Source organism: Wyeomyia smithii, chromosome 2 (genome assembly GCF_029784165.1).
Source record: "Wyeomyia smithii strain HCP4-BCI-WySm-NY-G18 chromosome 2, ASM2978416v1, whole genome shotgun sequence".
Lineage (NCBI taxonomy): Eukaryota > Metazoa > Arthropoda > Insecta > Diptera > Culicidae > Wyeomyia > Wyeomyia smithii.
In genome coordinates, this window is record NC_073695.1 from 258,514,066 (window position 1) to 258,540,182 (window position 26,117).

The following is a 26,117-nucleotide window of genomic DNA, read 5'->3' on the forward strand; positions in this document are numbered from 1 at the left end:
AGGACCACATCTGGTTCCTGTAAATCCGGATCTTCGGGACTATGTTCTCCGGTGTTGTCAATAAAACCGAACAGTATTGGTATCAAAACTAGCGGTTCTTTCCAATTAAGAGGGTAAAATAATAATGCGGATAAAATCCCTTTTAAGTTAAATCCACAGTTTTTCATTTCTATATCCAGTCGCTTCGTGTAGTTTTAAAGCGGATGCAATGGGATCGTGATTCTGCAGTATGGTTCCTTGATACTCACTTTTAGCTATATTCTTTCATAAGCAATGTTTCAATACCCTAAGGGGTTCAAAATTTTCAGGTATGGACTTACTTCCTTCAGCCAGTAAAATTGCATAGATTTAACAATTCTGAAGACTGATAGCTTCTAAATGGATTATTACGTAAGGATTTTCTTTCCTCATAATAAATGTCGTTATCAGACACATTGATCTACCTTTTGCTGAAAGACTTCAAATGCAATTGTATTAACGGCTGGTATGTTTCTAGTGCAATTTCCAGAACATTTATCCTTAAGTCTTCACGCAGAACAAGTGTCGATAGTCTAATTTTTGGATATCACCAAACAAACAATGCTCTGTGGATACTTCAGCTGGTGCAAGTTGTTAGCTTTAATACTATGAAGGTTTGTGGTGCCGCAGGTGGTTTAGTGTCAGAGTGATAAATTGTTTCAATATTGACAAACCACAACAGTAATAATATTCGCTAGCTAAAACTTGAGGCGAACAGAATACACCAAATAGGGATTTAGAAAGATACCTTCAATGTCTCCTAGAATAGCAAATAAACTTAAACATCTACTAACTGTCAACTTATGCGTAATCCTGTACGTAATTTAGTTTGGCAATTTGTTTCTTAACCGATTAGAAAGACGAAGCTGCTGCGTCCGTTACCAATTACAACTATTGTTTCTCCTCTCGCATGTAAATTCCTGACGAATTTATTAATAAGCTAGTACATATTTAACTTTCTCGAGTTCCATATTCCGTACAGAAGCCTTCGTTTACTATTCGTACTAATTTGATAATATGCTTAGACCGTTTAACATACTTTTTGGTTGAATCCACAAGTGTTTCATCGAAAATATAGTGCAATAAGGATGAGAGCCATCTCATCGTAGTATACTATAATTATAGCTAACTCATGTAGCCAAGCAGCATGGCTTTCGGTATCTAGTTTCTACTCTGGTACGCGTGTTCTGTGTTGGTTGGCGTTTTTCGCTACCGAAAGGCATTCGTTCTAATAGAAGGCGGGGAATTTTTTTGCAGTAACACTAGGTAACCTATAGGAAGCCAATCGCAAATCGTTGTGATACTGGAAGCAAAGTGGGAGGGTTTCTTGGGCTTGAGTAACAAATTTGTTGCTCCTGCTTCCAGTTCCAGTACCTACTGCGAAATTCGAAAGCCTCTGCGATAAAACTATGTATAAGCTCTCATCAGGAACTACACACTAAATGACCCAATCTGCGCTATCTCATCTCATTCCGTTTAATAACCATTAAATTTAGTGACTATGATTTATCACACTCGAGTGCCACGGTCGTTTTTTCCTAGCAGCGTTTCATCATGACAATGTTTTGAACCAACGGAACAGTTCGCTTCACGGCTGAACCCTCGACCAATTAATCGATATCGTCAAATGAGGGTGATGGGCATCGTTTTTCTACCGCGAATGTGTTACTGATACCCACCAGACCCGTGACGCCACGAGAGCCGGTACTCTGGAAATAGAGTAGTTGATACCGTACGCCCAATGGAAGGCTCACGTTCTCCGAAAAGTTCAGCTCCACTGTTCGGGTGTTCTTCAATTGCTGCTCCTGCTGTGCGTTAAGCTGGTGCTGCTTCTCCTTGTAGCCTTCCGTGTACTCGTATGCCAGGTACTCGCTCAAGCTTGTGAAATCCTCCTAAAAATGATCGAGTAGAATTATAACCTAATTGGTTCGGAAATAATTCTCAGCTTACCCGATAGATGCCAATCCAGTCAGCACTACCTTCCTCGAAGCCAGTCGGAATGGTGTACTCGATCTTGTTCGGTTCTCCCACCAGCCACAGCTCGATCGGCTTGAAAACAATCGTCCGCTCGGTAGTGTCCTCGTATACCTGTGTACCGTCAACCAGATCGGAAACGAGGTCATCGAATGAGTTCAACCGCGGACTCGACTCGGTACCGTTGGCGATCGCCATCCGGTAGCTAAGTCGTTGATAATGTTGGGTCTTAAAGCGTTCACCACTGTACTGTGGCTTACGAACCACCTGTGCACCGTCATCCCATTTCAGTTTTTTATTTGGTTAATCGAACACGGAACCCAGCCATCGGTGTCGAGAGGTGCAGTTTATTACAATTGCGTGTGCGTGTGAGAGAGTGCGTATGGGCGCGCGTGAATGTTTCGTCGACGTCGAGCCACACAGTGGGTTAGTATAGTTTGTACACATAAACAGAAAGAAAAAGAAATAAAAACGAAAACGTTTTTTTTTGTTGTAGAATAACACTAACGACTAACTAAAACTATTTACATTGCCTTGAAAGCAGTTAACTGAGGATGAACTGAATATCTATAAAATAAAACAATGAAATCATGGAAGTAAAAATGCAAAATGATAATGGGAAACGCTTCGAGCTGTTAAATTACAGATTAGAACTTGAAGCTGACAACCAAAGCAACTCACGCGACTATTAGTGGTTTTCAACAGCGAAGCGCGCTTTTTGCTGCGCTCCTTCACGTAGTAGGTCCGGTAAAAGTCGTCCTTAATTCTTATATGGCACTGATGAGTCCGGAGTGGGTTGTTAAGTAGAATAGCAAATATATTACTAACAATGATCGAAATGTGATGTGAAGCTCTAATTACAAAAAGCGGTACGAAATGTTTCTTGTGCGAAAACACGAGCAGATGTGAGTGAATTCACAGATAACACAAAACATGAGGAGTTTTTCTGTTTTTATTTGTTGGGAGATAATGTTTATTCTTGGAAATCAAAAATGGACCTTCCAGAAAAATAATAATAGAATAAGAGGGTTTCCGAGCTTTAAAATAACCTATTTATTGTTTTAAGATTATACCTTTAAGTCTCTAAACCGATAAATGATTTGAACAACCAAAATTACAGAGAATCTTAAGGAAAACAATTCCAGAAATTCAGAAATCCATAAGAGCTCCCTTGAATAAGAGAGGTAAGATATATCTATAATTCCAAAATCTAACGAGTTCATATGTGAAATTTGGGAGTAATTAAATCAAGAATTCTCAATACTTCGAATACAAAATGCAGTAGATTGGAAGTTCCTAATTGCACCATCTAACTTACTTGTGACAACCGACATGCCAAACTCAATATTATCACACTACTAAGGAATCGATTTTAAATACCACTGGCAGTCGTTGTCGCTAATACACACATTATATTATTTATATAGACACCGAAAAAGTCAATCACCATCAACAAAACTAACATTCGCTTCCACTCCGTAAAAGCATCAGACCACTATCGGCTTGCAGCCTTCAATTACCCGAGATTAGTGCTAGTTTCTACCCGCAGAGCAGTACGTGTTTATATGACTATCGGTGGAGGTTAGTAACCCGGCTTGCAGTCCACAAACTAAAAGGACTTCTTCCGGAGCCAACCAGACTAAGCGAGTGTGGTGTTACCGGAAAACCTCCATCCGAGCTTTTATTTTATACAACAAGCTCATTAAAAGTGGAATACGGGATTGCCCGCAGCTGGGGGCACATCGTGCTAAAAGCACTATAAAGTTACTCAGTTTTCTCGGTGTTGGGTGATGATTTTATCGAATTGAAGCTTTCATGAAAAACAATCTGTGAGGCTGTGCGGTAGCGAAAATTTCCCATGGTTCATTTTACGAGCAAACAAATATTATTGTTGAACGAACGTGATTTGGTTAGAGCATGTTTTGATGGTTAGCCTGTTTCCCAAGCAACTAGCATTCATTACAAAGCGGTGCTTCCGGTGGTATCGACCACACGCTGTGTGTAAATGGATGACAATACACAGGGATAGACAGAGAGAAAGAGTACAGTGGTGATTTACCCCTTTATACCGACCCAATGGGATATGGTTTTGATGGCGAGGAAATGAAATCAGGCCACATATGCAGTCAGCGGTTGGAAGCATTTGACGCGATACAATTGGCGAGCAGAATGATGGAGCCTAATTTCATGTACGGTACAATCCTTTCGCGAGAATGGCGCCAATGCATATGTATCACTATTTCCCTATAAAGACGCATACCTTAATCGTGAATTCACTCGTTACAGGCTTGTGATCACTAATATTATAGCTGGGGTGACTTTTGTACGATGTCTGTTCCACTGTGAGCTTTACGTTTCTGTAGTTATTCTCCTTGACGGCGTACAATATCCGGTCTGTCCAAGCTGGTCGTCGCCTAAAACAAAACCCTTCATCAAACAAACCTAAAGCAAAAACTAAGGCTGTCAGATGACTTACTTCATGTCGTAGTCGTTGGTACCATGTTCAAACTTAAAAGTCGGAGGGAATTGTGGTAGCCGTTCATTAAGCTTCTGAAAAGCACGCCCTTCACGCCTAACCAGCAGTAGTTGATCTTTCTCAATCAATTTCTTCAGCTCATCATGTTTGACCATCGCACGAATGTCTTCCGCTGATGTCGTAGCCTCACCGGTCAGCCGGAAATTGAGATCACCGAACCAAAACACATAACTGCCAATAAAAAACACCAATTAGCACATACGCATCCCTTTCTTCCAATCGTCAGCTTTACTTACTCATGATCGAAAATGGCTTCTTTCGTTTTCACGTGGAACTTGTGCTCCTGGACGATCTTCTCATAGTCATTGATCCTCTCCTCCAGCATATGATCGTGGGCAGCCAGATGTGCGTTAACCAAGCAAATGGAGCAGCCATACACGTTAAGCCTTATACTAACAGCACCTTTGTTACCCTGCACGAGAAATTATTCGAATGATTAAACTTGATCGATCGGTGACTCAAACTCACTAGCTCACCCATATTCCACCAAGTCCCGTCCGGGTGTACTCAGTTTCAACCTGCCGCAGATGCAGCAAGTGTTTCCGCCTCGCAAACACCGATAGCAGCAGTCCCTGCATTTGTTCCGTTTTTATCACAACATAGTCTCGCTCTTTGAGCAGCTCCTTAAAGCGCTGAGTCCAAAGGTCATCCTTGAATAGATTGTACAGCGTATTCTGGGGCTGTGCGTTAACTTCTTGTAAGCTGCCCAGTGGAAAAAAGTTAAACGTTGATAACAGTTAAGCAACGATGTATTTACCCAATGACGAAAAAATCCGGCAGATCCGAGTCCTGGTGGGAATTCTCCAAACCGAGCAGTTTGCCGAGTGACAAATTGTCCGGAAACTTTGTGCTCACATTCCACGTTAGGATGTACAGTCTGAAAAGAGGTGGCAGAAAGAAACTGATAAGATTTTTGGCGAAAGATCTCCAAACGTAGAAGCACATAATAAACATAACAATACGTTGTTGAAAATTGTTGATAATTTACTGACAAAAGCATCATCGTGTTCGTTTGTTAACTACGATGCTGATGAATGCTGAACTGAACTGTGTGAGGCTGTGAATGCAACAGGCTTGGCAATATGTTTTCGCTGCGAGAAACTACAACAACGCACTGTGGGGCAATGGTGGTCAAATTTGCTGAATTTAGTTATATTATTTCGCTCGGCAATTAATTTTTTTCGATAATACAAAACCTAATTTTCCTTAGGTGATATTGGTTGCTAGAGTTTGACATTTTTATCACCTTTGGCCTTTTTAGATTTTTTCGACATTATTGAGATTTTTGAATTGATTGACAATTTTTGTTTTTTTTTGCATTTTGAATATCTTGACACTTATGACGTTTTTAATATTTGACAATTTTATTATTTTTAATTTTTGACATTTCAACTTTTATATTTTTAAATTTTTTTTTATTTTTTTTTTTTTGAATTTTTGATGTTTAAAGTGTTTTTGCTATATTTGACATTTTCAAAATTTTAAAAGTATAGCGTAAGGTGGGGAAAAACAGGTCACGTGGCAAGTTATGAGTTATGTACCCTCCACGTAAAAAAACTTACTGCATTGGCATTTTTTCATTATCGGCATTCTCGATATATCCGACTGGTTTGACGTTTGATATTTTTGACGTTTGGGACATTTATAACCCTGTCAACATGTTTGATCGATTATTCATTTAAAATCTCGAATTTTACAAGCGAAATTCATTTGACATGCTTGCTGTCTCTTTAGAAAACTTTTCGTATCATAATAGTATGCTAGTAAAAATGTAAGTTTATACTACGCACCTCAATTTGGTAAGCTATACTAAAGTATATCCTTAACCAGCGCGTTCAATTTATTTAGAATTTTATTTCCACTTTTTAACTTGTTGGGGTAAATTTGTTATGCCATGTAATAAAACATGAATGAATTTGAGTAAATAAAACGTTTATATGAAAGAAATATTGGTTTTATTTGATAAAAAACAACTACCGAGGAGTACATTGAATTGGATTTAAAACCGTGTTCCAATTAGGACGGCATGTAAACTGTTCAACATTCCTCGCTCTACAATCAAGTTCCGGCAGAGTGTCAGATGGTCCGGGGAAGCACGGTAAAAACCACCAACAGTACTGACGGCCCGTGAATGATCGGCACTAGTTCAGTGGATTCACCAAAGAGCACTCGGTTTTGACAGTTCGGAAATTTTTAGCAGAACATCGACATCGGAAGTATTTGGAAAGCCGGTAAGTCACACGGTTTTGTTTGTTTAATAGTATCATCACTTTTACTATTCGAACATTTTAGGATACCAATGGTGCGTTGGGTTTATAAAACGACGACCGGAAATTTCGATGCAAAAGCCTGAAAAGGTATCAAAAGGTGCTGCTAAGGTTTGTTCCACTTAGTATTTGGCCGTTTTCTTTTATTTACTGCAGCGCCTCTAGTTGTCGTACCGAGAAACTAATAACCGCGTTTTGATCTGGAAAGCTTGTTTACTTAGTGGTGAAAATTTCGTCAGGATTGGTACACGCATTAGTCCACAAAACTGCCCACAGTTACGTCCCATCGAAAGATATTAGTCAATAGTAAGCGTAAATTGAAGAAGTTTGGCAAATCAATCGAAACATCATCTGAAATGGCGAAGTAGTGGAAAAAAATGGCCGATACGGTTGATGTTGCCTCTGTGCAGAAATTTATGGACGGTATTCGACGGAAAGTTCGAGAATTCATCAGAACAGCAGAAAAATAATTTTTCTTGTATATTTTGTTTGAAGTTTAATAAAAACTCTGCAAAAATATACTTTTACCAATTTTGTACGATATTTCTTCTTGGAGAAAACGGAAATTGTATACGGCCAAATTCTAAATGAAACAACCCTTACTGTAACAGGATCGAACATAAGGAAATGGTTTCGGTCTAATCGTGAATTGTTGATTATAGATGGGTACGGTGGAATTCTGGAAGATGCACGGCTACTAAGGCTGATGGGACATTTTTATTTATTCATTTATTTCGTCAATCATATGTAGACTGGTTACATTAATTTCCTGAACTATACATTTACATAAAACAAATTAATTTTGTGTCCTTAGCCTCAAGGACTTGAAATACTGTTTCAGTTTGTACCGGGACATCGTAAAGTCAATGACTTCGCAGTGTTGCTTATGAGAATTCATCATACTTTTTATAGGTCAATTTTTCTGCGTATTCCGTACGATGATGGTTAAGAGCAAATAAGCTACGGTGTTGAAGTTGTCGAATCAGTACATAAAAGTTTAATTTAGAAAGTAGTACTGCTGAGTCAACGTGCTGCGAAGCGATATCATTTACAAATGAAGCCATCGCGTACTTTCGCCGTTCTTTCAATGTTTGTATGTCAATCGACATGCAGCGAGCTTCATATGACGGAAGACGATGTGAGGTCCAACCTAGCTAACGAAGAGCATAGAGTAGAAATTGCTTTTGTACTGATTCTATTCTCTCTTCATGTACGCCAGAACGAGGGGACCACACAATGTTACAATATTCCAGTATTGATCTCACATAGGCAACATACAAAGTTTTGATAGTGTACGGGTCTTGGAAATTGTAGCAGAAGCGTTTGATAAACCCTAACATGTTGTTTGCCTTGTGTATGATAGTGTTATAGTGGTCAATGAAATTAAGTTAAGAATCTAAGATTATTCCTAAATCCCTAACTTTTTCACATTTTTCTACATTCTGATTTCCTAATGCAATTACAATTTTGGGCGTTGTTAATTTTCTGCTAAAGGATATTACATTGCATTTTTTCACATTCAATTCCAGTAGGCTTTTCCTATACCAGATGTAAAGTTTGGATTTCGTTCTAAAATACATTGATGTCTTCTTAATTTTTTATTTCCAAAAACAGCTTCATGTCTTCGGCATATATTAGAACTTTAATATTTTTGAGAATGAAGGAAATGTCGTTGACAAACAAAATAAAAAGAAGTGGTCCTAAGTGGGAGCCTTGGGGAACACCTGAAGTAACTTGAATGGGATTTGACTTACTGGGGAAAAGTGGCGTCGACTGGAGGATGCGGAAAATCCGTGTACACGTTTTGGGGGTGGCTGTTCTTATGAATACAACAATTGGAAAAATTGTTGGGGAGCTGCTGTTATTCTATAACAAGGTTTCGGAACAGGATTTTTTAATGGAAATCTCAAGATTTCGAAGACGTTGATGCAGGAACAGCAGTAAAGAAGGCAATCGATTTTGAAGAAGTTAATGAAAATTTTGGCCTTAATCACGGCCCGAAGAGTAAGAGTATATCAGAATCTCAAGAAAATATTTGTATTTTCTGAATAACATTGAATTTTGATTCCGCTTCCGAAGATATTTTCGTGAGACCCTCTTTTCGCTAGTCTGACTAGCTACTGCTGTATCCTAAAATTTTCTCAAAGGAATCATTCAGCAGATTAGTCCAGTAACAAGCTTGCTGGTATGTTAGAGGATGTTTTTTGTAATGATCCGGAAACACTTCGAATGGAAATAGATACCCCAGAGAACGATCCATTGTCGTTGTCCAACTGCAGTGACCCTGACACGACCATTAAATGTTACTTGAATGAACCTGGTACGCCTGAGAAAAAGAACATTAAGTTTAACAAAGCGTAAAGCCCACCAGTTCTAACTTCTCGAAAGCGCTCAAAGGTTCATCGGAAGTAAGGAGAGGAGAAGGAAAATTCAAAGAAAGAGAAACCTTAAAAGTCGAAAGAAAAACGTGAACAACGAACAAAACGATCAGAAGAGATAGGAAAGCTGCAGTACATTTTTGTGTTGTTTTTAAGGCTAAAATTTATGTAAAAAACCTAAATTAATCCACCTAGTGGTCAGACCCAGGTTTTATCATTCAAACTATTATTTGTAAAAATGGATTTACATGAACGCTTCAATCCAATAAATGTATATTCACTCTTTAGGTACTAAAATATTGATGTTGTAATCTAAACATATAAAAATGCAGTCCGGTCTGTCTGTCTGATCCATATAGGCTCGAAAACTACCAAACCGATCGACGTGAAAATTTATATGTAGGGGTTTTTGGTGCCGATAAAGGTTCCTATGATAGTTTGAGACCCCTCCCTCTTTTGAAAGGAAGGGGTCCCTTACAAATGAAACATAAATTTCTGCACAACTCAAGAACAAACCAAGCAAATGAAACCGAATTTGGCATGTGGATGTTTTAGGGGTAACAAATATGTCAATAATAGTTGGACGCCCCTCCTTTTTTGGAAGGGAGGGGTTCCATACAAATGAAACACAAATTTCTGCACATCTCGAGAACTAATCAACTAAATGGAACCAAATTTGGCAGGTGAATGTTTTTGGTGGTAACAAATATGTTCCATAATCGACCTCAGGCAACATTTTGAATTGTAATATAGCGACTTCCGGTTTCTGAAAAACAGCTGAAAATGACCAAATAGCACCCAATATGAGTGTTTCTTCAACCAGTATGACGTTCGAAATCCAGAAATTGTCTCCAAATGCCGTTATGAAATTCAAAATGGCAACTTCCGGTTTCAAAAAAACAGCAGCAAACGACCAAATATGGGTATTTCTGGAATCGTAATGATGCACTGGAGCCATAAATCAACTTCAGACAACATTTTGAATTTTAAGATGGCAACTTCTGGTTTCTAGAAAACAGCCTGAAATGAACGATTCTCATTGAACAGCCGGAAATGACCAAATACCATTCAATATGAATGTTTTCTGACCCAGAATTACGCCCAGATGACAGAAATTGATTCCACAGGCAATTTTAAAGTCCAAAATGACGACTTTCGGTTTCTGAAAAACAGCCCAAAGTGACCAAATACCACCCAATATGAGTATCTCCGCAGCCAGAATGTTGCAAGAAGCTAAAAATTGACCTCAGACACCATTCAAAATTGTAAGATGGTAACTTCTGGTTTCTGGAAAACAGCCAAAAATGGCCTATTTCCGTCTAACATGAGTATCTCCGGATCTAGAGAAATCGACCACAGACCCCATTTTGGATTCTAGGTTGGCGACTTCCGGTTCCTGGAAAACAGCCGAAAATGATCGAATAACACCCAATATGGGTGTTTCTTCATCTAGGATGACGCTCAGAGGCCAGAAATTATCTTAAATACCATTTTAAAATCCAAGATGGCGACTTCCGGTTTGTGAAAAACAGTCTAAAATAACCAAATACCATCCAATATGAGTATCTCTGGAACCAGAATGATGCAATGAGCTAACAATTGACCATCATTTTGAATTGCTAAATGGCAACTTCTAGGAACAGTCGAAAATGACCGAATAATACTCAATATGAATTTTTCCGTAATTGAGATGATGCATAGAAACCAAACATTGACCCTGGACACCATTTTGAATTTAAACACGACCACTTTTAAATTCTGGAAAGTAACCAAAATAACTAAATACCTCCCAATATGGGTATTTCCGGTGTCAGATTGATGCCAGAAAATCTGCTGAAAATGACCGAATACCACCCAATATGAATGTATTCAGTATTAAGGCGGTGTACAGAAGCCAAAAGTCGAGGATGCTGTCACTTCGATAAAACCAATCATTTCAAACGATTTGATATTTGACTTTGATCATATCCTGTGGCCGATTTGTCGAACATTTGCAGACTTTAAACACATCGCAAGGAATCAATGAATTTGGAACGTTCAAATAGTACGATAACACATTTAAATTATGTTGAGGCCACATATATCGATCAAAGCAGGTATAGTTTTAAATAGTTTTTGAATTTCTTTTCTTTCCATAACTTTTGAGCCACATATCAAATTGTTATGAAGTTTGTTATTTGTAAGTTTGAGAGATGACTCGTTCGTATGACACTAGTTATTTTCAAATAAGTCATGTAATTTTGGAGATAATAGACTTTCTTTGTTTTATTAACAATTTTATACATAACGGTTGCTTTATAATAATTTATGAGTTTATAAGTTCTATTATAATCAAATGAAATGGGAACGTATAGGGCAGCCAAACTTTGAAACCACGTATTTAATCATAATTCATCAGTTAACCCTTAACTAGCCCGCTCATCTGATAATAATATTGATCAAATTGATTGTGTAGTTTCTGAGATAATGAAGTTTCGTGATTTTCACATTTCGGTACATTTCAGACGAAACTACAGTTCGATTACAGTAAAATTCAATAGGGTGTTATGAGGCAGCTAGACTTATCAATTGACACTAATTTTGTGAAAATCGGGTCAGCTATCTCTGAGAAAAGTGAGTGAGTTCAAGTAGTCTTCGGCACATGTTCCTTTTCATAGCTAGATTTCACATTTTTAAACATAACAGGCAAAGTAATAGTCTGATTGCAAAACAAATCAATAGGGTCTTATGAGGCAACTAGACCTTCCATTTGACACTGATTTTATGAAAATCGGTTCAGCCATCTCTGAGAAACATGAGTGAGACTAAACAGTCTTCAGAACACGTTTCTTTCCATAACTTTTGAACCGTATGTTTAATCTTCATAAAATTTAAAAGTTGAGGATTCTTAAGGTAGCCCGTTCATTTGAAATCAATTTTGTTCAAATCTGTTGTGTAGTTTTCGAGATAATGATGTTTCATGGTTTTTACATTTTGATACATAACCTCCAAACTATAAATTACGATTACAATGAAATTCAATAGGGTCTTATGGGGCAACTAGACCTTTCATTTGCAATTAATTTCATGAAAATCGGTCCAGCCATCTCTGAGAAAAGTGAGTGAGAATGAAAATCTGCACATACACACACACACACACACACACACACACACATACACACACACACATACAGAAAATGCTCAGCTCGTCGTGCTGAGTCAAGTGATATATGCCATTCGGCCCTTTGGAGCACTTTTATACTTTCGGTTTTGCAAGTGATTGCTATACCTTTCTAGGAGAAAGGCAAAACGTTTTTTTTCATACAAAAGAAGTCATTGAATTGAGAGGAATTAATATTTAATTGATTTATATTTTTTAGTTAATTACCTCATATTATCGTAATGTTACTATAAACAAATCATTTAAAACACTCGTTGGTGCAGCTGGGGGGTCCACTATAGGTCGTTATACCCTACTACAACTTTACCAAGAATGTCATATCGAACATAGGAGTACGTAAAACAAAACCTGGCCGAAATTATGCTAATGGGTTTTCAGATAGCAAATGTGTCTGAAAGTGGTTATATCTTTATTAAACATTATATTCAGATATAAAAACTAATTATTAACAAGATTTAGTCGATTCAGATCAGCTAGCAGTGATTTAAGGACATTCTTCTGCTATTATCCTAAAATTGAGAATAGAAGGATTACATGAGTAAAATTGAGCTTGTCTTGGGATTTTTTTTGCCGACATTATATTTTGAAGCTTAAGAAAAAGCATCATTAGTCATCCAAGGGTACATTTTCTCATAGTATTTGCGTTTTGCGTCTCTTACTTCGATCGTTGCAATCAGCCAATTCTTTGCTTGATTGGATCTGAATGCGAAGTTTCCGACCAACTCGAAAATTTTATGATTGGAAATCAACCACTGTCGGTTGGCAGCAATAAAACGAGTTTTGTCGTTTTTCGAAACTGTTCATCTTTGTTTAAACTGACTGTTAAAGCGACTCAGTTGACATCTCGAAGATCTAACAGAAACTTTTTATCAATCAATTTGAATGTTCAGAGCATTGAACCCGAATAGAGTATTTCTGAAGTGAGTTCGGCAAGTTATTTCACAATACAGAAAAAACAAATCAAATTTTCCCAAACGATGTATGACAAAGACATGAGAAATGCACTCATTCAATACAAAAAATATTTACAGCAAATCTGAACGTCCAAATTTCACATTGATCGTAATTACGATTGGGTGAGAATGGGGCAATTTTTTCCCGTGGAATTTATTCAGGATAACCTTTCAAATGGTTTTTACATAACCTTTCAAACGGTGGTTGAATTGCTGGAACTTGCTGGGTACCTACAAAAAAAATTTGTTTTGTGAACATTCTGTGTATCGAATAAACAAACAAAAAACACGTGTTTGACCATGCCTTGTTTTGATACAGTTTGTTCAAGCTATACTCATTAACCATACCTTTTTTGACACCGCTCATAACAAATTTACATACAAGAGTGACTTTGAAGTTACAATAACACCAGTGGAAGTTTATTTATTCCGTAGAACAATTTGTGACACAAGACCAAGGTTTTGAAAGCTGCATTCGTTTGTAAACAACTCAGATAAATTTAAGATGTCGGTTTGCTATGTAGTAAGTGAACTGACATTTTTTTCGTATTTTGGCCAGATTTTTTACTGGTATACCCCTATGTGCACCAATCAAACAAACTGTTTTGGCTAGCAATGGGCAATCTTTGAAAAAAAAATCGATTCTCCTGCATCGATTAATCAAAATCAATAAAATCGATTAATAAAAAAATCGAGCCTGAAAAATCGATTCAACAAAAAATCGATTTTTATTTGGTATAAGCTTTTTACGACCTTTTTTGGCTATATTTAAGGAGATTTTGTTTTGTTTGCGTTTTCTGGTTCATCAATCATGTTCAACAAGTTTTCGTTCACAACATCTACTAAGGATACGGCTTTTTTAGTTTATTGCCATCTTCTTTTACCGCGTGTACTCTTTTGGCGGTGAAGAGTTTTCGTTGTCGCTCATCCCATAGACCATTTCACGAGACGTTTGTGAACTTGATTCATGAACGAAATTTTGACAGAAAGTTTGGAACCGCTTACATAATGCACGTGAAAGCGTCATCAACATCAGCAGGATCCGTGACACCTGTCAGTTCGTGAAATGTAGAGCAACATGTCAAAAGGATCTATCTGCTTTGATCGATTTGTTGATCGATCGGTTTCTTTCAACCGCCACGGCTTATTAAACACGTTTCATGATATGTCCTTTACACCATTTGATAGCGGAGAATCTAATCTAGCTTTTTAAATAAAAACCACGTTGAGAATAGTTACTTTAGCTGAACTATTAAATAAATGAAAAGTCAATCAAGAAAATCGATGAAAATAGATAGAACCTTTTGACATGTTGCTCTACAAATGGTCTATTGTTTCGGATGCACTAAGAGCAATCCAAACCTGTATAATATGGTTGTTTAGCTATTTACGGATTTCCGATTTTTATATATCATCCAAAAGAGTGTTTTTAAATAAAAAACAAAAATTCGCTCTAAATCACTACAATGACAGTTGGTAGATGGGCGAACTATCATTGTAGCGGTTTCGAGCAAATTTCAAGCAGTTTCAAATCGTGATTTGAAAAGCGAAGGACAATGATAGAATTTTTTTTAAATCACGTTTTACTTAGAAAATTCAGATCTTTCAAATGATAGAAAAAACTGATATAGCTGAACAACCCAGTTCATAAAAAAATCGGAACATCCGCAGCACAAACTCAAATAAACAAAAAAGGCGAGAGCGACACCCGACACCATGCAGAACAGAATGCAGCACGGGATATACACGAACATTTAATTCAACTTTTGCAATATTTGAGTTAACGAGTACCCCGCTACTCATAGTTGAAAAATAAGCGCGTATGCCTTTTCTACCGAAATCAAAAAATTGGTGCTTGATAGTAAACACCCACAACGATAGTAATCAACGTCCCTACGGAAGCCAATTTTCAAAAAGTGCACTTGCAGAGGTAGCAAATATTAAATAATGTTGGCAAATATCCAAAATGGTAAATTCAATATCCAATGCAATGCAAAATTTCAGCTCAATCGGAATTCAGGAGTATTTGGTCTAAATTTCACTTTCTCGACTTCTGAAGAAAAGCACAGTTTGTAATAGTTTTTTTTGTGCCAAATGTCTTATGCCTTGTTCACACTATAGCAGATATCACGTGATATCGCGTATCTTGAAACATACATACATCTAGTTTTCACGGAAAATTTGGAGTATGGAATTTGAAAACAAGATGAGCAATATTACATCATGTGAACGGGTTATTAGAAATGTATAAAACGTCGAGGTCGGGTGTTATCCAAAAAATCGAAATTTTGCTAACTGTTGGTGAGGGCGAAACTTTGAACACTACTTCTAAATAAAACTGTCAAAGTCCATTGCCACCCCAATATACACCAATCAGTTAGTAATGATTGTATACAATATATGTCAAACTTTCGAGGCGGTCTTGTGGTCGGTAATTTATATTCAGTTCGAGGTGCAAACTTGTCTCGTCGTTCTTTTCATCTATTCTATTGATGTCGCGTTTACAAAGGCAAAAAAATGGTTACTACGTTAAAAATACTGGAGGTACTTAATTTGGCTGCGGATTGTTCTTTTTCAACTCGACGACAAGGTTATCCAGCTTCCCTGACCTACAGAAAACGTCAAAATGGGCAGCGTGCCCTATCCGCCATTACCGTTCGTGGAAAGCTGGATATTCTGGAACCTTGTGGGGGTGGTGACATACTTATGAAAAAAGTTGTCATGGACGTAGACAATTGTTTGAACTAACAAAAACATTTGAAATGCGTTTTTCTCGGTTTCATGTCTATTGAATTTTAGCCCATTCTTCAACTATGGTCATCCCGGTAAAAAATTGACACATTTTTCAGATTAGTGTCCGAGTTCCGAGCACACACTTCTTCGGAGAAGAAAAAAATTTTGTATACTGTCAATGAAGAAATTTTCTTCTCTTCAAAAAAAAGTGTTCTCGGAATTCGGCCGCAGATTACGTGAGCAACAATAAATGCAATCACTATTGTCTTCAATCCGTTTTGCACACATTTATTTTTCAGGCGAAAAAAAAACGATCTTTCCATCCAAAGGATCGATTCAGTAGAAGATCGCGCGCAAAGAAATCGATTCAAAAAATCGATGAATCGAACCGAAAACATCGATTTTGCCCATTGCTAGTTTTGGCTCTTAAGATCTTTGTAGTCATCAACACCATAACCAATACATACCTTCTCAAAAATTAGTCGTGATTAAAAAAAAATTTAAAGCACAAAATGGCATATTCAGCCTCTAGGAGCAAAGTTTTAGCCAAACAAAAAATGACAATAGAAAAAAAGTTTGTGTATATCAAAATTAATACTGCCCTCTATTGCACTATATAAATGTGCTTAATTTATATCATGCAATCAGATTTGAACATCACCAACAAATCAAAAACCAAGCTCATCCACATTTAGATAAGACAAGTTTATTAGCAATTACAAGTGCAGATTACATTATTAATGTTATCATAATCATTTTGCGATTATCTTCCTGATTCGTGTACAACCTGTCTATAGAGGAAACAGCATTCAACTTAACCTGAAAGTAGTGCATCAGTTTCAGGGCACTAATCTTGAATCAGCTGACCATAAACGTTATTCGCCTTTATTCCGGATCAACCGCGCAACTGCTCTAGATAGTAACAATGCAAATAAAAACAAAAGCTATTGGGTACAGCAGTTTCTCGGTTTCCACTCTGTGAATGCCACATTCTTCAAGAACACAACCGCAACACGGCACAAACTTAATAACTGTTCCAGCCACTGACCACGCGTTAAAGGTACCTCTACCTAGTGCAAAGATAGTGCGAAACTGTTTATACTTATCTTACCACAGCACTTTGCCGAGGATATGACCTTAAACAGGTACCAAGAGTGTGTTTGCTCATTTTTATTTTCCACGTGAAACCATAAACATGCTATCGTTATCCCGGCAGGCAATGTTTCAAGCGAACGTTTTTCTACATGCAAGGCTGGACATTCGGGCCAGCAAGTGTTTCTACATGCGACGTTTCCTAATTGCCGCTTTAGGGCAGCAATACCTACAGTGTTTTTTTTTCTCCAACTGTCACGTTGTACGTCACGGTGGTGTTTAGACATTTTAAAAAGAAAACGACCAACGAGAAAGAAAATTCAAATAATGACCTGCAGCGCACATCCGCTAAAGTGTTTAATTACGATTGCAAAAAAAATCTCACTTTTCAACTCTGTAAGTAATCAACAGTGGCGCGTACCGCGGTGCCGCATTTCGATTTCACTTCTTCCAAACCACACCTCTTCGGGGCGTACGAAATTGACTCAACAGTTAAATCAGCGAATGATGACACACAATTCTCAACCTCGCATACCTTTTCGTTATCGATTTCGGCGGGATCGGCTTGGTTTGATTATCGTGACGCACAGGTTTTCGCTTCCGCCTGGAAGACGATTTCCGATGAAACATGGCTGCCTCGTGGGTACCGAAAATTAACGATTTGCTTTTTTTTCCTCTCTCTACCAAACAAAGAAGCAACAATAGTATGCCCTTTGTGGTCACTGGTGAAATTGTAGCGGATTGATCGTTTTTCTTGTTTTTTGAGACTTCTTACGCGGTTTCAAGCTAAACTGACACTGAAAGCCTCGCTGTCTGGCTGACCACAAACAAACCCACGGCACTGACCATCAGCAGTAGCAGCGGACGCTCGATCAGCTGGTCCGAAGAAACGACCGAAGGAAACACGCTAAACTTATACATAAATTCATTTGCTAGTTGTTGTGAAAACTCGCAACCTGGCTGCAATCAACCGATCGACGCGAAAACGCGATCACAAGCAAACGATCAACTATGCAACATTGCGGTACAATGTGTGAATAGTGTGTGGGGGCAGGCGCCACGCCAAAGCCGCTGCCGCCATGTGCGTGTCTGCAGCGAACTCGTTTTTGGCCTGGCCTATCCACATTTCGGCTGCTGCACCGGTTGATCGTGAACTACAGTGCCGGCCGAATGTTTGAGACGTATTTTTTTTTTTTTTTAATTTTATTTCGTCAAGCAAATGTAGACTACAGTTATAATAATACAATGCTTTCTTATATTCTATACATTATTTCCAGTAGTTAGTCGTTTTTTTATTTGATTTCTGCCCATGGTGATGTCGATATTTTCGCAGTGCTGGTTATAGTGACGCATCATGCGATTTATTGGGCCATTTTTTGAGTAGTTTGTTCTGTGAGAATTTTCCGAAAATATTTTACGATTTCTTAATTGACGACTGGGTGCATAAAAATTTAGTTGTGATAATAATTGAGTAGATTGCACGCGTTGAGAAATAATGTCATTGATAAAATAAAGCATTGAAAGATCGCGGCGTTCTTTAAGTGCTTGTATGTCTATAAGCATGCAGCGTGCTTCATATGATGGCAAGGGAAATGATGTCCAATTTAGCTTACGAAGCGCGTACAAAAGAAATTGTTTTTGGACAGATTCAATGCGTTCTTCATGTGTGGCAATATAGGGATTCCATACAATGCTACAATATTCCAGAATTGGTCGGACGTATGTAATATATAATAGTTTGATTGTATATGGGTCTTGAAAATTGTGGCCGAAGCGTTTTATAAAGCCCAGCATACTATTTGCTTTGTTGATAATTGTATTATAATGTTCTATGAATGTGAGTTTGGAGTCTAAGATTACGCCTAGGTCCCTAACGATTTTGCATTTTTCTACTGGTTGGTTTCCTAAGAAAATGTTTGTTGGTGGTGTTACTGTTTTTCTGCTAAAGGCTATTGAATTACATTTTTTAATGTTGAGTTGTAATAGGCTTTTGTTGCACCAAGTGTAGAATACATTAATTTCGTTCTGGAATATTTCGAAGTCTTCTGCATTGGTTATTTCTATAAAGAGCTTCATGTCATCAGCATATACAAGCACATGTATTGACTTAAGAAGAAAGGAAATGTCATTTACGTATAATATAAAAAGAAGAGGGCCCAGGTGGGAACCTTGAGGAACCCCAGAAGTTACTTCTATTGGGTTTGAAAAGGAATTTTGAAAGCGGACTATTTGTGTTCGTTTTGTTAAGTATGACTGCAGCCATTCCAAAAATTTTGTTTCAGTTCCGTATTTTTCGAGCTTGAAGAGTAATAATGGTATGTCGATTCTGTCAAATGCCTTGCTAAAGTCCGTATAAAGAGCTTCTACGTGGTTACCGTTGTCCATTACAGTCAGAGTGAGAGTTATGAATTCCAAAAGATTTGTGGTAGTTGATCGGCCTTTGTAAAAGCCGTGCTGTTGAGTTGTAATTTGGTGTTTTACTTGTTGAAAGATTTTTTCATTAATTATTGATTCAAATAATTTTGGAATGCATGAAATAATGGCAATTCCACGATAATTACGAATGTCAGATTTAGCGCCAGATTTGAAAATTGGCACTAAATATGAGGTTTTCCAGAGTTCTGGGAAAATTCCATTCTTCAGGGACATGTTAAAAAGGTGTTGTAATGGTGTAGATAGTTCTTCTGCCAAATTTTTGAGAAAAATTGGAGCTATTCTGTCAGGTCCAGGACCTTTCGTAGCGTCTAAATTTTTAAGTGCGTTTTGAATTTCGAATTCAGATATTTGATTGACAGATAAAGAATTCGAAAATTCAGGAAAATACGAGAAGTATTCGCGGTCGCGATCTGTTTCTTCATATTTGGTGTAAATTTCTTGAAAAAAAGTGGCAAAAAGACTACATATTTCATTACTAGTTTGTCCTACATTACTGTCAAGATGCATTCGTGATGGAAAGTTGTTACTTTTTAATTTGGTTTTTACGTAATTAAAGAAGTTCTTAGGGCAAGACTTGATTTGATATTCGATTTTACGATTATGTTCTTCATGTGCAATTTTAATGGCTGCGTCAAGTTGACAGCAAATTTCTTGGTAATTTTGAAGATTTTCGCTATTGCTGTCTTTTTTGTATATTTTATGTGCTTTTTGTTTTCTATTTTTTAGGTTCTTCAATTGTGGATTAAACCACACTGGATATTTGTTGGTGTTCGTTCGTCTTCTTTTCTTTAGAGGTACATTTTCTGATATAATTTGATTAATTATTTCATAAAATTTTGATACTTCTACGTTGACATTTCCTTCTTTACAAATTATACTACGCCAATTTATTATGCGAAGTCTACGTTTGACTTGTTCGAAGTCAGTTTTGTGGTATTCCGGTACATCCTCGTACTCGCAGTCGCTGGGGTACGAAGTGTTATTCATTACTATTGAATATTCAATTGCTGTGTGGAATGCTTCATTTTTCCAGATGGGAGTCAATGATGCATCTACACAGAAGTCTTCAGTGCAGTTTGTGAATAATAGGTCTAAATAAGCATTTTGTTTGTTTTTGACATGATTGATTTGATATAGACCGAGTTCTGAGGATTTGCCAAAAAGATACTGCAGTGTTTCGTTTTCGCCTACGACTGGGAGTAAATTTCTGGTTGATTGTCTACTAGAGTACATATTTCTGATTTTTCATCGGTCAACAGTTGTGTTGGTAGCACCCCCTCAAAATTCAATGAAAGTTTTTAGGCGTGTAGGCTCTGTACTACCCTAAGCAACATAGCATTATTTTCGAAAATTTATCTGTACTAGCTTTTGAAACTTTTTTTGCTCAAAGACTTTAGTTTGTTCAGAATAGTTTTAAGCAACTAAATTGTCTATCTGAAAAAGTTATTATGAAAAAAATATGAGATGATCGTTTTTTTTAAATCACTTTTGGCTTTCAGAATAATTTTTTTTTATTGTGAAATTTTAAATTCAATTTTTTCAATATTCTAAATACAAGTTAAGACAACTCCCTAGAAGTCATCCTTAGAAAACTTTCCTCTAATTCTTGTCAATGCCGTACTTCCAGGAGCACACAGAGTTTTTGTAAGCTAAACATATTCTCCTCAAGAGTACCTCTACATTGATTTGTTCAGAAGAATTTCGTGCACCTAATTCGTCTATCTAGAAGCTTAATTCGAAAAAAATCTGAGATGATCCATATTTTTAAAATCACTTTGCGTTATTAAAATGATTTTTCTCTATATCTTTTCTTGAAACTAAGAGTCAAAAAAAACTTGAGACCCTATTGTGGTCATCCACCTCTGTCCAACCAACCCCCGGTGGAAACAACTATGGTCGTATGCTGACTAGGAAGGGGGTTCGTACGCGGCTGACTCGGAGCGGGCGGCTAAATCACGAAACGCAGTGCCTCGCCGGATATATCCAAGACGCACAAGGTATCTCCGCTCTAGTAAGGCAGCTTACCGAATATGAAATACTACGAACAATCCAGATATAAATACGGAACGGAATACTCGGTATGAACCCAGTCGAAAAAGGACAACGATTTTTGGAAACTCGGTACTTGGAATGTAACGACTCTATTCGAACCGGCACGTGCAGGTATCCTGGCTAGAGAGCTGCAGAAGGTGAATGTGGAGGTTGCTGTCATGCAGGAGGTGAGGTGGCCGAAAACGGGAGAGAGGCGCGTTGAGATCTAAGGCCAAATTATTCAACTACAGCCTGATAAATGTGTACGCACCGACCAACGATAAATCCGATGAAGGGAAGAAGGAGTTCTATGAGCTCTCGGAAAAGACGTATAATGCGCAGGTCGGGCAGGAGAACCTCTTCCGTCCCGTGATAGGAAGAGAAAGCCTCCATGGCTATCTGTAGCACTTATTTTGCACGCCGGAATATAAGTTAGCACACCTGGAGGCACCCGAATGGAGAGGCCTGTTCTCAGATCGACCATTTTCTGATTGATGGTCGGCACTTTTCGGACGTTACAAACGTGAGGTCGTTTAGAGCAGCGGTTCTCAACCTTTTATTGGCCGGCTACCCCTTGACGACATTTCCCCGTGGCTTGGTTTGTTCTCGTAGAGAGGGTAAGAGTAGGTAGAGTTTAGGTTTTGAATTAAACTATGTTTTGTTTGATTGCTACAGTCATTCTACTACTACTATACCATACAACTTCGACTTGAAAAACAAATTAAGTATTATAACGAAAAATTGCTATGTCCGCCATTACTGATTATTTTTCGTGTACCCTTTGCAGGCTTTCACGTACTATTCACATTGTTTCTTTTAGAAACCAAGCATCCACTACAAAGCACAAGACATTTCAAACTGATTGTTCCACGAAATATAGGACGTCAAAAACAATTCAAAACGGATAACTCAAACCCCAGTTTACGGTGAAAACAGACTTGTTTTATAAAGAAAGAAATTCTAGATAGCATTAAGACAAACGAACTTCGTTTGAATGGAACAATTGTTCTATAAATAACCCACGCAGATCATCTGAAAAATTATTTAAGCATATGATGCACGCCCACTGCTATTTAGTTTTCTTAAATAGTTTGCGCATTACAGCAAGCGTTCTACTCAGGGGCGACTCGTGGCTTCTGAATCTGCCTGTTCAGCTACAAACTTTGAAAATCGCAATTTGAGGAAGTACTCACAATCATGTCCACGTAATCACGCAAGTCATTCTAGTCGTTACTATTTGAAAGTGGAACTGAAAACCAATAAAATATTGATATAAATTTGCGTCTGAAATATGTTTTTTGCCTGGCGTCCCCGTGTGCAATGCACAGGTTGCACCTATGGACGAGTCGCCCCTGGTTCTACTGTTACTTCCTGCGAAGTTCAGACCGCCGTACGTTTGCCGTTGCCAGGAGAGCTAGCTAAGCAGGCTGAGTCGAAGAAACTTGTTGAGAAATACACTAGCCCCTGTAAATTGTTTCATTCCTCCTGCCAAGCACAAATTACAAACGGCCCTTCTCAGGGGTACAAACACATCCTTGAATCAATGTTGAATTTTATTACGTTGCAAGTTATGAAATGTGCAGTTCTACATTTATTCTAAGTGATTAAAAAGTGACGTAAATTTTCTTTTTCACTAAATGCGATCATATTTTAACTATCGAACTAGTTTGAAATTTGTTTTTTGTTGTTATTGTGTAATTTAGTAATGCATAATACAATTTTAACCACTTGATTGATGCGGATACACAACTCGGGACAATTCTTTGATGATTAAGTCAAAAGAATGCCATTGGTGTGTCACAATATAAAGAAAAATACAAGGAAATGGAGAAATTAAAATAATTTCGATCGTTAGTTTCGTTTTTGCGGTAAAAAAGGTTTTATCACTATCAGCACCGTTCTGGCGAGTGGCAGAAAAATAATGACTAAAGTAAAAGGGTATGTTCACAAGGGACAAACGTAGGCTATGGTTCCATGCGATTTTATAAGCAATCTATATTTGCCACCACCCGCTTTCTGCTGCTCTAGAAACAACCTTTCGCTTTGCCGGTCGATGCGTGTGGTGCAGCAGAAACTATACAAACAGGAAATCGTCGCCTGCTGCGTTGTGGCACTGGCAAGTCTGCTCGATTCGGTTTCCAGTAAATCATCCTTTTACTACAATGATCCGATGATCAATGAAAACTAGATTTTTTTTCCACATATCATTTATTTAAAAACTAGATTGTTGCATGCTAACTTTTATATGTGACTAATGACAGTTATACTTCCGGTAAGCGTGTCGTTGTGCACTCGAGCGAACAAAGCAACAACAGCAACCAGTGTTGCCACATGTACCGATTTATCTGGAAAGGTACAGATTTTTTCGTTTTTTCTGGTACAGATTCTGTATGGTACAGATTACAGATTTTTGTCAAAAGGTGCCGATGAGTACAGATTTTCAAAGGGTCCATTGAATAAACTGATATTTTTTAATCCGTTCAGTGGTAACAAAGTAGCAAGCGTTTGAAGTCTTTCATTCTGTCGTTTCACTCCATTCTCGATTTTTTAGAATGCCACCCTACTAAAGTAAGACGTTATTCAAAGTCAAAAGACTCCATCGCCAGCAAAAACAACAGCATTGGGAGCTATTCTGGCGGAGGCGGAAGAACCCTTCTCAACACCGTTTACAAAACTCTCTCCCGTATTCTATTCCATAGACTGAGGCCGTTTTCGGAGACCTTTGTTGGCGATTACCAATGTGGTTTTCGAGGGGGACGCTCCACTACGGACCAAATGTTCACTCTGCGACAGATCTTCGATAAATTTCGAGAATTCAACTTGCAGGCTCATTATCTGCTCATAGATTTTGGGAGAGCGTATGATACAGTTAAGAGAAATGAGTTATGGCGAATTATGCTCGAACATGGTTTCCCAACAAACTAATCGGATTCCTTCGTGTCGTTAGATGGTTTGAAGCAGGGAGATGGGCTGTCAAACATATTGTTAAACATCGCATTGGAGGGTGCTATACGGAGGGCTGGCGTGCAAAGAAGCGGCACCATCATTACGAAGTTCCACATGCTTCTAGGTTTTGCGGACGATATCGACATCATTGGTATCAACCGTAGAGCAGTGGAAGAGGCCTTCGGAGCGTGGTAGTTCGACGAATATTGGTGCTTAGGTGGTGTTAGAGGGGAAAACTTTTGGAGTGGCCGATGAATTTATTTACCTGGGTACATTAGTGACATGTGACAACGTGGTTAGCCGTGAGATAAAAAGGTGTATAGCAGCTGCAAACAGGGCCTTCTACGGATTACACAACTAGCTGAGGCCCCGCACTGAACTTGTACTCTACAAAACACTAATTCTTCCCGTGGCCCTCTACGGACATGAAGCATGGACGTTGAAAGAAGCCGATCGGCGAGCTCTTGGTGTTTTTGAGCGGAGATTTTTGGGTGCAATCCTTGGCGGCAAACTAGAAAATGGTGTTTGGTGCAGAAGCATGAGCCATGAAGTATACCAGGTGTACAAATCGGCGGATATAGTCAACCAGAAAAAACGCGGCAGGTTGCAGTGGGCTGGAATGTAACTAGAAAGCCGGGAGAACGACCAGCGAGGACTATACACAGCAGAAATCGCGATAGAGGCCGTCGACTTCGAGGTAGACCCCGCACTCGTTGGATGTGTGCTGTCGACGAGGATGCCCGCGAAATAGGTGTTAGGGGAGGTTGGAGAATAGCAGCCTAAGACCGAGTGACATGGCGACGTATTCTGGTTTGGCATTGGATCGATAATCGGTCTGTCGCCATAAAAGTAAAAATCTAACTAACGCAACAAGCAGGCGGTGCGACGTAGGTGATATAATAAAGGAATTTGAAAAGCAGAACGAACTGCGCTGTATATAATTTGTAAACAGACAGACGAATGTTGTGTGCGAACATTAGTTTTCCGTCAACTGTATAACCGTCAACAAGCATATCGTTAAGATGGCACCGAAAAGAAACGACAAAGCAGCCAAATTGAGACTTTCGTATGTTTGCTGGTACCAAGAGAGCACGCTGTGTACGAAGGAACTAAAGCTGTCACAAAATACACTAGCTCCAACCGAACTGTTTCATTCATCATGACCGAAAACACGTTCATTAGGCAACGCCCAATTTTCTTACTTTACACATTATGAAATGTGCAGGTGTAGATGTATTCAAAGTGATTAAAAATTCGCGCTACAAATCTCTAAAAAAGAATTGTTTTGCACTGAATGCAATCTTGTTTTGATTAAAGGGCAAATTGTTTTGATGTACGATGTATTTTTTCGTTATGTAAAACACAGATGAACCACCAGTTTGATGTAGGTACACAACTCGAGAAATCGTTTGGTGATCAAGTTGAATATATATGCTGCTTTGAATAACAAGAAACCGAGAGTCATTCAAATTCATATGAAACTGGCAATTTACAATGATCAGAAAACTAGCAGTTTTGCCGAGTGTCACTATTATGACAACACCAATAGCACTCTTTAGCGCCCCGAAATAAAGTATTTGAAGAAGTTAGTTT

General features: G+C 38.2%; 1 protein-coding gene across 11 annotated transcripts in view; it reads right to left on the minus strand.

The window, feature by feature from the left end:
* Nucleotides 1-440: 440 nt before the first annotated feature.
* The window catches only part of LOC129722771 (phosphatidylinositol 4,5-bisphosphate 5-phosphatase A-like), a 65,933-nt gene continuing 40,256 nt past the window's right edge, over nt 441-26,117 (minus strand). For 6 of the 11 annotated variants that reach the window (XM_055676500.1, XM_055676498.1, XM_055676507.1 and 3 more), the window contains 8 exons: nt 5,286-5,405; nt 5,005-5,230; nt 4,765-4,940; nt 4,469-4,699; nt 4,253-4,406; nt 2,674-2,769; nt 1,969-2,259; nt 441-1,910 (listed from right to left, as the gene is read on the minus strand). In XM_055676500.1, the coding sequence (XP_055532475.1) occupies nt 1,629-1,910; nt 1,969-2,259; nt 2,674-2,769; nt 4,253-4,406; nt 4,469-4,699; nt 4,765-4,940; nt 5,005-5,230; nt 5,286-5,405 (1,576 nt within the window). In that variant the 3' untranslated portion in view covers nt 441-1,628. Of the gene's footprint in view, nt 1,911-1,968; nt 2,260-2,673; nt 2,770-4,252; nt 4,407-4,468; nt 4,700-4,764; nt 4,941-5,004; nt 5,231-5,285; nt 5,406-5,490; nt 5,647-17,646; nt 17,846-26,117 lie in introns of those variants that run through there. The other 5 variants (XM_055676496.1, XM_055676503.1, XM_055676497.1 and 2 more) reach the window with 5 other exon arrangements.